This window comes from Budorcas taxicolor, chromosome 3, assembly GCF_023091745.1.
Source record: "Budorcas taxicolor isolate Tak-1 chromosome 3, Takin1.1, whole genome shotgun sequence".
Taxonomy (NCBI): domain Eukaryota; kingdom Metazoa; phylum Chordata; class Mammalia; order Artiodactyla; family Bovidae; genus Budorcas; species Budorcas taxicolor.
Window position 1 is genome coordinate 113,948,118 of NC_068912.1, and position 13,253 is coordinate 113,961,370.

The 13,253-nt window shown below is 47.2% G+C and overlaps 1 protein-coding gene across 1 annotated transcript in view; it reads right to left on the minus strand.

Annotated features, from left to right (window-relative positions):
• Positions 1-8,581: 8,581 nt before the first annotated feature.
• Positions 8,582-13,253, minus strand: part of MROH2A (maestro heat like repeat family member 2A) — a 59,262-nt gene continuing 54,590 nt past the window's right edge. Inside the window, exons 38-42 of the mRNA XM_052637597.1 lie at positions 12,684-12,839; positions 10,341-10,472; positions 9,488-9,590; positions 9,168-9,233; positions 8,582-8,703 (exon numbers count right to left, since the gene is read on the minus strand). Of these exons, the coding sequence (XP_052493557.1) occupies positions 8,582-8,703; positions 9,168-9,233; positions 9,488-9,590; positions 10,341-10,472; positions 12,684-12,839 (579 nt within the window). The remainder of the gene's footprint in view (positions 8,704-9,167; positions 9,234-9,487; positions 9,591-10,340; positions 10,473-12,683; positions 12,840-13,253) is intronic.

Consider the following 13,253-nt stretch of genomic DNA (forward strand, 5'->3'; position numbering starts at 1 on the left):
TGTCTGGGGACCATGTCTTCCTCCCCCTCCCCCAGGAGTGTGTCCAGCATCGGTAGATACATCCCTTCACCAGTTACGGCTGGTTCTCAGTTATGCTCCTGTTTCACAGATGCCTCTGTGCATCTAAAGAAGATGTCTCTTCCTTGTCCTTGATGTGATATGAATGAATGACATAGAGTTCTTCTGAGACAGTATATGATTTCTGACTTCAGTGGGGAAAGAATGATGTATAAAATGGGTGGGTGATATGCCTGAGTAGATAATCATTGCTTGTACCAAACAGATCTGAATTTGACAGAGGCCTAAATTATAGTGACTGGAAAGTATATTTTTTCTGATGTGATAACTAAAAATACATTAATAAATTTATGTTAATTATATTTGTTAGGTGTTCTGTCTCTGGGTGTTGCATTTATTTATTATTAAACTACATGTTCTAACTACAAAAGTAATACATGATTCTGACAGAAAATTTGAAAAAGGTGTACACACACACGTGCAAGGAAATTAAAGTCACCATTACTCATGTTCCCTAATGTTTGCCAAAATAACCACACTTATTATTTTGGCAAATATGTGGAGTTATAAAATACTGTGAATATACCATATTTGGTATATTGAAGGAAGAATTTAGAAAACACATTCTTCCTTCACTTTACCCTATTGTGAATGCTCTCTCCAGGTCTTTGTATAACATTTAATTTGTTTTAAGTGGCCAAGGAATATTCTATTGCATGAATATACCAGGATTTATATAACCACAACTTCCAGGTGTATTCACTTTTATTTTCCTTTGTTAAAAAGACATCACTAAATATTCCAGTAGCTGAGTCTTTGTACATACATATCCATGACTGTTTCCATGGGAAAGGGCCTTCCAACAGATCAATGGTTGTTTGTTTGGCTCCATTCGTGTGAGGACTCATGGGCAAGCAGTTTATTTGCAAAGGGAAGGAAATCCTGAAGAGGAGTGGGGAGGAGGGTGGGCAGTGATGACCACCAAGAAGGCAGCTCTCTGTGGGCAGCTGGAGCTCAATCCTGCTGCTTGCCGCGGGCAGCCAGTGCAGAAAACTTGGTGGATTTACCCCCCTGGAGGCAGAAGGCCCCTGGGGATTCCAGCACTTGTTGCTGTTGGTGATTGGCTGCCCCCAGGTGGTATTCATTTCCCTGTACTTCCGGGGGTCCACAAGGGCAGGTAAGAGGGCTTTAAAATCCAGAGAGAACCCACGGGAGAGAAATGCAGATGCCGTGTTGGAGATCAGGCCCTATGCACTAAGATATAAGAACACAGGGATCTGGGTGGGGCACCGATGCATGGTTCCTGCCGGTAAATGGTTTGAGATAGTCCCAAACTGTGTCCAGAGAGGTTCGGTCAGTGTTGAGAGCGCCAGGATCTCACCTTCTTCAGTCTAAAGTATAATCTTGAAAAAAAGACAGTATCAGTTTGATAGGCAAATGTGGAATTTTGTTTTACATTTGCTTTTATTATTATTATGATAGAGACAGGCTGGGCCCGGGGACCCTTGCTGCAGCGTAGCAAGGCTTACACTTGGACACGCCTCTTCTCTGAGCAACCAAATGCAAAGAAATTGTATGGAACCAAAAATGACTGCCTGCATACAGCAGTTGTGGCAAATTCTGGCCCAAAAGGTGCAAAAAAAAAAAAACAACAAAACAACAAAACACCCTAACTGCCACTTTTGAAGAGCCTGGAACGAAAGCAGGGAAAGTGAAGTGGAAGTGTTGGTTGCTCAGTCATGTCTGAGCCAGGCTCCTCTGTCTTTGGAATTCTTGGAACAAGAATACTGGAATGGGTAGCCATTCCCTTCTCCATGGGATCTTCCTGACCCAGGGATCGAACCTGAGTCTCCTGTGTTGCAGGCAGATTCTTTACCATCTGAGCCACCACGCAAAGCAGCATTGGGAGTAAAAGTAGGTACTGCGAATGCCCCCTGCACACAGCACTGCCTAAGAGGTGGGCAGGACACCCCTACCCTTGCCTCATATGAGGGATAAGCTATCCCTGTAGCTGAGAGCCAGCAAGGCAAGCAGTTGTCTGTTTCCACTGCCCACCCTGCAAGCCTTGCTTGAGTTTCTTGTCTGGCCTCTAGTCAGTTTCTCTTGATTGGGGAAGCAAAACCCTAGTCAGTAACGTTATTATTAAAGGCTGCTTTTTTCCCAAGCCTATGAGCCATTTGTATTTCTTTTTTTGGAGAATATCTTCTGTCTGTTCTCATGTGGTATTTATTACCCTTGAACAGCAAGGAGATCCAACCAGTCCATCCTAAAGGAAATCAGTCCTGAATATTCTTTGGAAAGACTGATGCTGAAGTTGAAACTCCAGTACTTAGCTTGCTTAAATTCGTGTCCATTGAGTCGGTGATGCCATCCATCCATCTCATCCTCTGTCGTCCCCTTCTCCTCCCACCTTCAATCTTTCCCAGCATCAGGTCTTTTCCAGTGAGTCGGCTCTTTGCATCAGGAGGTCAAAGGATTGGAGCTTCAGCTTCAGCGTCAGTCCTTCCACTGAATATATAGGACTGATTTCCTTTAGAATGGACTGGTTGGATCTCCTTGCAGTCTAGGGGACTCTCTACTTAATATTCTCCATGAAATATTATATATTTATTGAGGAAAAGGACCAAATCTTCCTGAGCTGTGAGCCTAACCTCCATGCGCCGGGCTGTGTTGACCCCTTTTCACACCTTCCTTCTTGAAGCCCCACTTGAACCCTTTGATTAGGTAGATTCTGTCCAACGGGAGGTGCCAGCTCCTTTCATCCATGAGGCTGTCTCAGCAGACCCATGACAAGTTCATTCACTCTAAGTTCTTGCTAGAATACAGGTGTATAAAGTCCCCACTCCAATACACACCTGAGAGAGTGGCTTTTTGCTAGCGCAGTTGATCCCACCAACAAACACTATGTTGGGCATGATGGGCCTCGGGAAATTAAACACAAAGTCACTTCTGAGAAGCCAGACAGACCCAGAGCTCATGAGATCCTGGACAGTCAGCATGGGAGTTCTTAGTTGTGGCACAGTGTGTGTGTGTATGTGTGTGTGTTCTAGCTGTGTTGGGTCTTCTTTGCAGCATGGGAGTTCTTAGTTGAGGCACAGTTGTGTGTGTGTGTGTGTGTGTGTATTCCAGCTGTGCCAGGTCTTATTTGCAGCCTGGGAGTTCTTGATTGAGGCACAGTTGTGTGTGTGTGTGTGTGTGTGTGTGTGTGTGTGTGTGTGTGCACGCCAGCTGTGCCGGATCTTATTTCCAGCATGGGAGTTCTTAGTTGTGGCACATAGGGTCTAAGCCCTCCCACCAGGGATTGAACTGGGTCCCCAGCATTGGGAGTGTGGGGTCTTGGCCATTGGCCGCCAAGGAAGTCCCCAAGGAAATGCAGCGTTAACTCCTGAGTCCATACAGGCATGCATGGCTGGGCCAGAATTTGAAAGCCCATGGTCTTAACCACCAGTTTGCGTTGCCTGCTTGAGGAACTACTGTCACTATTGTTTCTTTACATTCCTTAGGGTATTTATAATGACTCAAATATTCATGCATAGTCAATGGAGTAAATATATCTTCCCCTGGAAAAGAGAATAGCTACCCATTCCAGGATTCTTGTCTGGAGAATCCCATGGGAAAAGGAGCCTGGTGGGTTCCATGGTTTGCAAAGTTGGACACGACTGAATGACTAACACAAATAAATCACAGTTAAGCTTTGGGGGGCTGGCATGGGAACTCTAGTGAAATTGTACTGAATTTTCTTCCCCCCCTCCAGAGGAAAGAATGACGCATCTTTCAGGATGGAAGAGACAAATGATTTCGAGTCAGAAAAACTCAAAGCTGAAAATCTACTGCCAAGTTATTTTGGAGTATTCCTTCTTTGCACTAACTGATTTTTGTGTATTTTTTAATTCTTAAGAAAGTCCAAGAACTTGCTTCACTTATCTGCCCTTCAAAGCAAATTTCAATGAAATTGGTTCCATTGACGTGACTCTGGATTTTTGGAAATTATTTGAATAAAGTTGCACAATTAAAATTTAAACGTTATCCTTTACAGGCCTATTTTTCTCATATTTTCTTTGTTAAATTTAGACATGACCAGAAATCCTGCTTTATGTTTCCTATTCATTTAGAGAAGTTGTTTGCTCTGAAACCTAGGTTTAAGCCCTAGAAAGAAAGTCTAGCTGCTTAGCCTTTTAAATTCAGGCCAGCAGGACTTGGCATCTTCCATATTTGTTAGTGTTATTCAGTCCGTTAGGTCATGCCCAACTCTTTGCAACCCAATGGACTGCAGCACGGCAGCCTTCCCTGTCTTCCGCTGTCTCCCAGTGAACGTCACTCAGTCCAACTCTTTGTGACCCCATGGTCTATACAGTCCATAGAATTCTCCAGGCCAGAATACTGTCTCCCAGAGTTTGCTCAAATTCATATCCATTGAGTCGGTGATGCTATCTAACCATCTCATCCTCTGCCACCCACTTCTCTTGCTTTCAATCTTTCTCCAGTATCAAGGTCTTTTCCAATGACTTGGCTCTTTGTATCAGGTGGCCAAAGTAACGGAGCTTTGGCTTCAGCATCAGACCTTCCAATATTAGGAGGTAGCAAATTGAATCACCGTTCAACTCACCCATAAAAGTAATTCCAAACAGCTTAATATTTTTAGATGAAAACATAAACAGTCCTGTGATGGCCCCAAAACACCTGCAGCCACTTAACATCTGTGATATCTCATGAGTTTTATTGGAGCTGTTTATAATAGAGTATCACAGTGACTTATTGGTTGTTGTTGTCTTTTTTAACTTGCATACCCTTTAATTTTGTTTACTTTTTGGATACATGTAGCATTTTAAAAAAATAATAAATGCAAATATCCCTTTTAAAATATTTATGTAATTATTTGGCTGCACCTGTTCTTAGCTGCAGCATGTGGGGTCTTCAGTCTTCCTTGTGGTATGTAGGATCTAGTTCCCTGACCCCAGCCCCCTGCATCAGGAGCATAGAGTCTTAGCTGCTGGACCACCAGAGATGTCTCAACATTTAAGTTTTAATTCTTGATTTGATTTTTTCAGTTGTGAAGACAGTTTCTCATCTAGATCATCTTAAGATACAGACAGTTAAAATTTATTTTTAATTGGCGGATACTTGCTTTACAATACTGTGCTGTTTCCTGCCTTATATTAACATGAAATCAGCCATAAGAATATGTATGTCCCCTCCCTCTTGAACCTCCCTTCCACCACCTACCCCGTCCCACCCCCTCTATGTTGTCACAGAATGTTGGATTTGAGCTATGTCACGCAGCACATTTTCACTGGCCATCTATGGTAATGTGTGGGTTTCAATGCTGCTCTCTCAGTTCATTCTGCCCACTCCTTCCCCTAAAAAGCCTCTTGATGAAAGTGAAAGAGGAGAGTGAAAAGTTGGCTTAAAGCTCAACATTCAGAAAATGAAGATCATGGCATCTGGTCCCATCACTTCATGGGAAATAGATGGGGAAACAGTAGAAACAGTGTCAGACTTTATTTTGGGGGGCTCCAAAATCACTGCAGATGGTGGCTGCAGCCATGAAATTAAAAGACGCTTACTCCTTGGAAGAAAAGTTATGACCAACCTAGATAGCATATTCAAAAGCAGAGACATTACTTTGCTGACTAAGGTCCATCTAGTCAAGGCTATGGTTTTTCCTGTGGTCATGTATGGATGTGAGAGTTGGACTGTGAAGAAGGCTGAGCGCCGAAGAATTGATGCTTTTGAGCTATGGTGTTGGAGAAGACTCTTGAGAGTCCCATGGACTGCAAGGAGATCCAACCAGTCCATTCTGAAGGAGATCAGTCCTGGGATTTCTTTGGAAGGAATGATGCTGAAGCTGAAACTCCAGTACTTTGGCCACCTCATGTGAAGAGTTGACTCATTGGAAAGGACTCTGATGCTGGGAGGGATTGGGGGCAGAAGAAGGGGACGACAGAGGATGAGATGGCTGGATGGCATCACTGACTCGATGGATGTGAGTCTGAGTGAACTCCGGGAGTTAGTGATGGACAGGGAGGCCTGGCATGCTGCGATTCATGGGGTCGCAAAGAGTTGGACACGACTGAGCGACTGAACTGAACTGAACTGATTGCGACCTGAGTGTGGTGATACCTCATTAGTTTTAATTTGCATTTCTCTAATAATGAGCTGTGTTGAGCATCTTTTCATGTGTTTATTAGTCATTAATGGGTCTTCTTTGGAGAAATGTCTGTTTAGGTCCTCTGCCCACTTTTTGATTGAGTTGTTTTCCTGGTATTGCACTGAAGTAGCTGCTTGTATATTTTGGAGGTTAATCCTTCGTCAGTTCTTTTGTTTGCTATTATTTTCTCCCATTCTGAAGGTTATTTTTTCCTCTTGTTTATAGTTTCCTTCGTTGTGCAAAACCTTTTTAGTTTACTTAATGGACAATAACTTTTAAATAAAATATTGCAAATATTCACAATGCAGTGACAAAACCCATGTACCAACATCCGGAATAAATGGTTGTTAATACATTGCTGTGTGTAATGGTTTTTTAAGTTATTAAAGATTAAGTTGCACACCTTTCCTTCCCATCCCCCTACCTGAGGTGACGCTCTCCCTGTATGGATGTTCCCTTTCCACCCACAGCTTTACACTGCAACGTCACCTGAGTGTTTTAGCCAGCTTTGCTGCCATAACAAAGCACCAGAGACGGGGTACTTAAACAACAGAACTTTGCTTCTGGAGATGAAGGCTGAGATCCAGGAGCCAGCACAGTTGGGCTCTGCGAGGACCCACTTCCTGGCCTGCAGGTGGCTTCCTTCTCATGTCACGTGGAGAGAGGAGGAGCTACCTAGTGTCTTTTATAAAGGGGCCCCACCCTCATGACCTCATTCAAGCCCAGTTACTTCCCAAACCAGTCTCCTATTGGCTTTTCAAGCATCCTCTTGTGACACTGTTTTTTTAATTTGCTGTATTACTGATTTGGGCATATTCTGTTTGCCAATCTGCTTACATGAACCAACCTAGTTTTATGTCAATTGCAAGTAACTTCTTCCATCTGTGACTTAACTATACAATATTTTATTGTACAGAAGATAAATTTATTTTTAATTTTATGTTGACATGTTGTATTTTCATTTTTATTCAAGAAATTTTCTTTTTTTTTTATTGCACTGCATGGCATAAGGCTCTTAGTTCCCTAACCAGGGACAGAACCTAAGCTCCCTGCAGTGGAAGCATGGAATTTTAATCACTGGACCACCAGTGAAGTCCCAGAAGATATATTTTAACTTACAAAAGTTAATCCTTTATTTTTAACTGGTTTCTCTTATTACTCTTAAAGGACATCCTACCCTAGTCTCAGGATCAAAATGACTATATTGTCTTAAATTTTTGCTTTCTGAGTTTAGGTCTGTAAACCATCTGGAGATGTTTTGCACAGGTGTGAACGGAATTGATCAGAGACTTGGCTGTGCAATCGTACGGCTTCCCCCGGGCCTATAGTGAAGGGCACATCCTTTCCGGCTGTGTCACTGGGACTTGAGTCTTCCAGCAGCCACCATCTTCATCACTCGGCAGGAAGTAACTCCACTGTCTGTTCCATGGGCACCACCAAGAGTGTGACACCAGTCTCCCGGGAAGCCTCCGGTGCAGGTTGGTTTTCTGGACTGCTTTGCAATCCTCCCACCCATGGGCCCAGGGTGGTGACTGCCTTGGGCTGTTACAGTGGGACTGGTTTGGAAATCCCACCTCCATCTGCTCTGGGGACAACCCGAGACTGTCCCGCTGGCAGCGTGAGTGTAGGAAGAGTTTCCCTGCCCTTCTCCCCCTGCCTGTTTCTTGGACTTGAAGATAACTCCTCCCTTTGGCCCTTGATGGGTTCTGCTCCAGGCCTTGCTGGGTCCCTTCCCATCCTGGCCCAGTGGACCCTGATATGAAAGAGACAAGGGTGGACGGTGTGGTGTCACTTCCTCCCTGAAGCCCCCTGAGTTACACCCTGCGGACGGGCACCAGCACTGCCCCCACTGGTGGCCGCCCTCCCTCACCCTGGGTGCATCATGGGCGCTGGGAGATGTCTCCTTTTCTTTAAGAGCGGGGCTCCTGGAAGCAGGGCTGGACAGCAGCTGGGCTCCCCTGGGGCCCCAGCACAGAGCCTGGCAGTGGACACACACCATCTACTCGGGAGGAACTGAAATGCAGTGAAGACACAAAGGGGACCCCAGATCCGCTGGCCTCACACACACACACACTCACACACACTCACACACACTCACACACACACACACACACTCACACACACACACACTCAGGGGACACAGGAATCTAATCCCCGCTAGGACTGGAATTTCCCTTCACCTCATTATCCCAAAGGTAAACTATTACTGTCTCAGCTCTGGGGCATCATCTCCTTGCAGTCAGGAATCTGCTCTCCAAATAGCAAGGGAGGCTTATTTCAAGGGGAGGAAAGAAAGGGGCACTGATTATTTAAGTACAATACTTTTTCTTACAAACGGAATTAAAAGTGGTTTGTGGTGGTGCAGTGGGGTTTGGCCCCCAGGAGAAGGGCAGGTACGTTTTGCACTTGGACCACCTAGGAGATTCCTTCAGGTGAAGCCAAAAGCTGCTGCTGACTGCAGGTATCCAAGATGTTGAGCGTCTCCAGAGCTGCCCTCCCAACGCCAGGATCTGAGTCCAGCTGTAGCTCCTGGAGAGCTGAGAGTGAGTGTGCGAGGAGGATGGGGACCCCTGCAGCCAGGCCCTCATCCTCCGCCCACCCTGGGTGGTGCATCCTGATGAGAGCTGACTGCGGGGCGAGGGGCTCACAGGGCTTAGAACTTCATCCCTGCCCCAGTGTGAATTCGGAAGATGGCAGGTGCAGTCGTGTCTCCACACGCATCTCCCATTCCTGGGGTCTTCCATCACATCAACAGGGACAGGAAGATGACCCCCAGACCCCAGCTGCTATGGGGAGCAGGCAGAAAGCACAGGGAACCATCAGAGCTGTCTTCCTAGAAAGCCCCCCGCAGGTTCATCCACCTCTCTGTGCCCTGGCCACCCCTGCCCCACACCCCAAATACAACCAGGGTCAGCTGACTCTCCCCTCCGGTGGTTTCACTAAGCTCCCAAATGAGCAGGGTGGACTCATTTTGACTCACACTTGAATCTCCACTACTTACAATTCCGTAATGCTGGAAAATCCAGCTTTCTCAAGTAATGCGCAGACATCTGCTTCATAATGATTCCTAAAATGACAGTCAGAAATGCCCATCACATGAATATTAGGTCAGCGAGAGATTTGGTTTCTCCTGATGAGAGTTTCTGTTAAGGGTTTAGTTCGGGACGTCTAGTTCAGCATCGGGCAGGTATGAAGCGCCATGGGACACACACGGGGAACTTCTGCCCGAGCCTGACTCCCAACACCTGTCCCCACTCCAGACCTGGGTCTGACCAGATGGTCTTCAGGGTCCCTCCTGCATCAGGAGACCTGCCTGCTCACCTGCCAGGTTACATGCAGCGATTCTGATCCTTGACAAGTTGCTTTTAACATAGGTCATTGTTTGTAGCAAGAAGTTGTAGAGAACGGCAGGCTTCTTCTGAGTCTGCAAAACACAAGTGACACCCAGTGCCATGGAAGAGGAGCTCCAGCAGGCTGGCTGCTCACAGACGGCGGTCATCTGCTCACAGATGCCCATCCGTCTGATGCTGCAGGGTCTGCCCAGAGAGGGCAAGTGCTCATCTCAGAGTCACACAGCAGAGTAGCATGTAGGCAACCTCAGGACCTTCAGGTTTCTGTTACTCTTCTCCAGCCCAGAGAGACCACACTCACCCACAACCTGCACTGTCCGATAGGGTAGTCACTGGCCACACATGGTCCCTGAGCACCTCAAACGTGGCTTGCTGTTGCTCAGTCGCTCAGTTGTGTCCGACTCCCTGGGACCCCATGGACTGCAGCGCGCCAGGCTTCCCTGTCCTTCACTATCTCCCGGAGTTTGCTCAGACTCATGTCCACGGATTCGATAATTTCATCCAACGTGGCTAGTATGAATTAAGTGCAAAGTGCCTCCTGGATACTGGAGACATTATCCCAAAGAAGTAAACTATTACATTAATAATTGTCTACTGATTGCATGTTGAAATGGCAATGATTTGGAACTACTGGGTTAAATAAAATCTATGATTAAATTTGGTTTCACCTCTTTTCACTTTTTTTCAACAGAAATCTTAAAGATGGGTGTGTGGTTAGCATTCCCTTTCTGTCGGACAGAGCTGGTCTCAACACCTCATGTCTAGCAGGCTCACAGGATGAAGCCCTGAGCCCCTGGGGCTGTCCCCTGCCTCAGCTTCCTCACCAGGACGGAGCACAGGGTCATCTGGAAACTGGTCATCTCCTTGGGGGCAGTGGCATCACCGTGGTCCACGGAGCTCTCCAGTGCCTTCCAGCCCCAGAAGTGCACACACTGGAACATGGTGGCCACACAGGCCTGGAGGACACAGGACAGGAAGGCAGGAGAGGCGTCAGGCGGCCCCGGTGGCTGGCAATCCATCAGTAAGCTAGGGGGCAGCCCCCAAAGGCCTCAGGGAGCCAAAGAAGGGTGGGCTGATGAGCCCCAGGGGGCTGCCTGGGACCCAAGCCCTCCTGGCCCATGTGACACCTTGGGCACATTTACTGAGAAGCCCCATGAGTGCAGATGCATCCCCAGTGCCCCCTCAGCCATTAGCCAGCACTGGGTGCCCTCAGCAGCCCTGCCAGGACCTACCACCTCCAGGAGCCTGGAGTTTGGGCGCCTGGCTGCAAACCCCCCCTGCCCCAGATCCCCTCTCCCCGGATCTCCCTCGCCCCATCCCCTGCAGTAACCAGGCCACTGGTCTCTGGCCTCTGATGGGGTCGGGCCACAGGAAGGTGCTGGAATGGACAGCAGGGAAGGAGCTTGGGGTGTCTGCTCCCCCAGGAGAAGGAGGGGCAACAGCCACCAAGGGGGCCCCGTGCCATGCTGGCCTCTCCTCTTTGTGGCTCCTTCATTAAGGCCTCTCATCCCCTTTGGGGGTAGGCAGTCACTTTCTTCCCTGAAGCCCTGACTCCAGGTCAGTTGCTGTTAAAACATGAAAGGACTGTGAACTTTTTGATAGAGGTAGTGAGGATAATGAAAGTGTTAATTGCTTCAGTCGTGTCCGACTCTTTGAGACCCCATGGCCTGTAGCCCGCCAGGCTCCTCTGTCCATGGAATGCTCCAGGCAAGAATTCTAGAGAGGGTAGCCATTCCCTTCTCCAGGGGATCTTCTCAATCCAGGGACTGTCATGAGTCTCCTGCATTGAAGGCAGGTTCTTTACTGTCTGAGCCACGTGGGAAGCCTTTGACTGTATGGATCACAACAAACTGTGGAAAATTCTTAAAGAGATGGGAATACCAGACCATCTTACCTGTCTCCTGAGAAACTTGTATGCAGATCAAGAAGCAACAGAACCAGATATGGAACTATAGACTGGTTCAAAATTGGGAAAGGAGTGCGTCAAGGCTGTTTATTGTCACCCTGTTAAATTACTTATATGCAGAGTACATCATGTGGAATGCTGGGATGGATGAATCACAAACTGGAATCAAGATTGCTAGGAGAAATATCAACAACCTCAGATATGCAGATGATATCACTTTATTGGCAGAAAGTGAAGAGGAACTAAAGAGCCACTCAATGAGGGTGAAAGAGAAGAGTGAAAACTCTGTCTTAAAACTTAGCATTCAAAAAACTAAGATCATGGCATCTGTTCCCATCACTTCATGGCAAATAGATGTGGGAAAAGTAGAAACAGTGCCCGGTTTTATTTTCTTGAGTTCCAAAATCACTACAGACGATGACTGCAGCCATGAAATTACAAGATGCCTACTCCTTGGAAGAAAAGCTATGACAAACCTAAACAGCATATTAAAAAGCAGAGACAAATCGCTTTGCCAACAAAGGTCTGTATAATCAAAACTATGGTTTTTCCAGCAGTCTTGTATGAATGGGAAAGTTGGACCATAAAGAAGGCTGAGTGAAGAAGAATTGATGCTTTCAAAGTGTGGTCCAGGGGAAGACCCTTGAAAGTCCCTTGGACTGCACAGAGATCAAAGCAGTCAATCCTAAAGGAGGAAATCAACCCTGAATATTCACTGGATAGACTGATGCTGAAGCTGAAGCTCCAATATTTTGGCCACCTGATGTGAAGACTGACTCATTGGAAAAGACTCTGATGCCAGGAAAGACTGAGGACAGGAGGAGAAGGGGGTGACAGAGGATGAGATGGTTGAATGGCAGCATCGACTCAGTGGATGTGAGTCTGAGCAAACTCCGGGAGACAGTGAAGGCTAGGAACGCCTGGCATGCTGCAGTCTATGTGGTCACAGGATGGGACACCACATAGTGACTGAAAGACAGCAGAAAGGGTGGCTGGTGAAGGCATCTGGAGAAGAAGGAAAGTACACCATGTTTCCCCTCACAGAGCTGAGACTCCTCAATCAGCCAGTTTGTGGGTTGTCTTGATTGGTCCCTTTCTCAGCCTGGTGGGAGGAACCAGCAGATGGTGGCCTCTGGGGTCCTGGGAAGACTGAGTGAGGTGGGGGACACCTCAGCTAGCCAGGGTGGCAGCCCCGAAGCTTGTGCTCCATGTGGGGACAGTGGGGCCTGGGCATTGTGCACAGAGCCCAGGTGTGTCTCACCTGGGCCACATCGGAGCAGGGGTCCTGGCAATGTAGCATGAGGGGGACCCAGGCTTTCTTTACTTCCTGCTTGAAGAAATGCTTCTTGGAAATCCTGACCACCTGTGCCAGCTTCCCGAAGAGGATGAAGGCTTTTAAACGGAGCAGCTCACTCTCCTGCAGCCAGAACACACAAGCTATTTCTGAAACGTAGGAAGCAAGAAGCCCAACAAAACCCCAGCCGTTTGCCGTGGACCTTATTAAATGCCTTGGTGCCTGCAGAGCCTTCTGGATCATTCCATCATGATGGAGTGTCTCCTGCAGGGCTCTGGGGACTGGGCAGTATTCTGGTGTTTGTGATCTTTTCTTGCCTAGACAGGGGCTGCGCTGGATCTGATCGCCTACCACCCCAACCTAGCAGAGTCCCCACACCACACCTCACAGGTATCCAAAGAGCATTTTTGGCTGAGAGGAATTAAAGTCAGGGGAGGAGGGTCCCATGGGCCCTAGAACAAGATTTTTTTTTTTAAACCAGCTCCCGTGATCAGCCAATTGATACATCAGCACCCAAGTGCGAACTGCAGCCCTTTT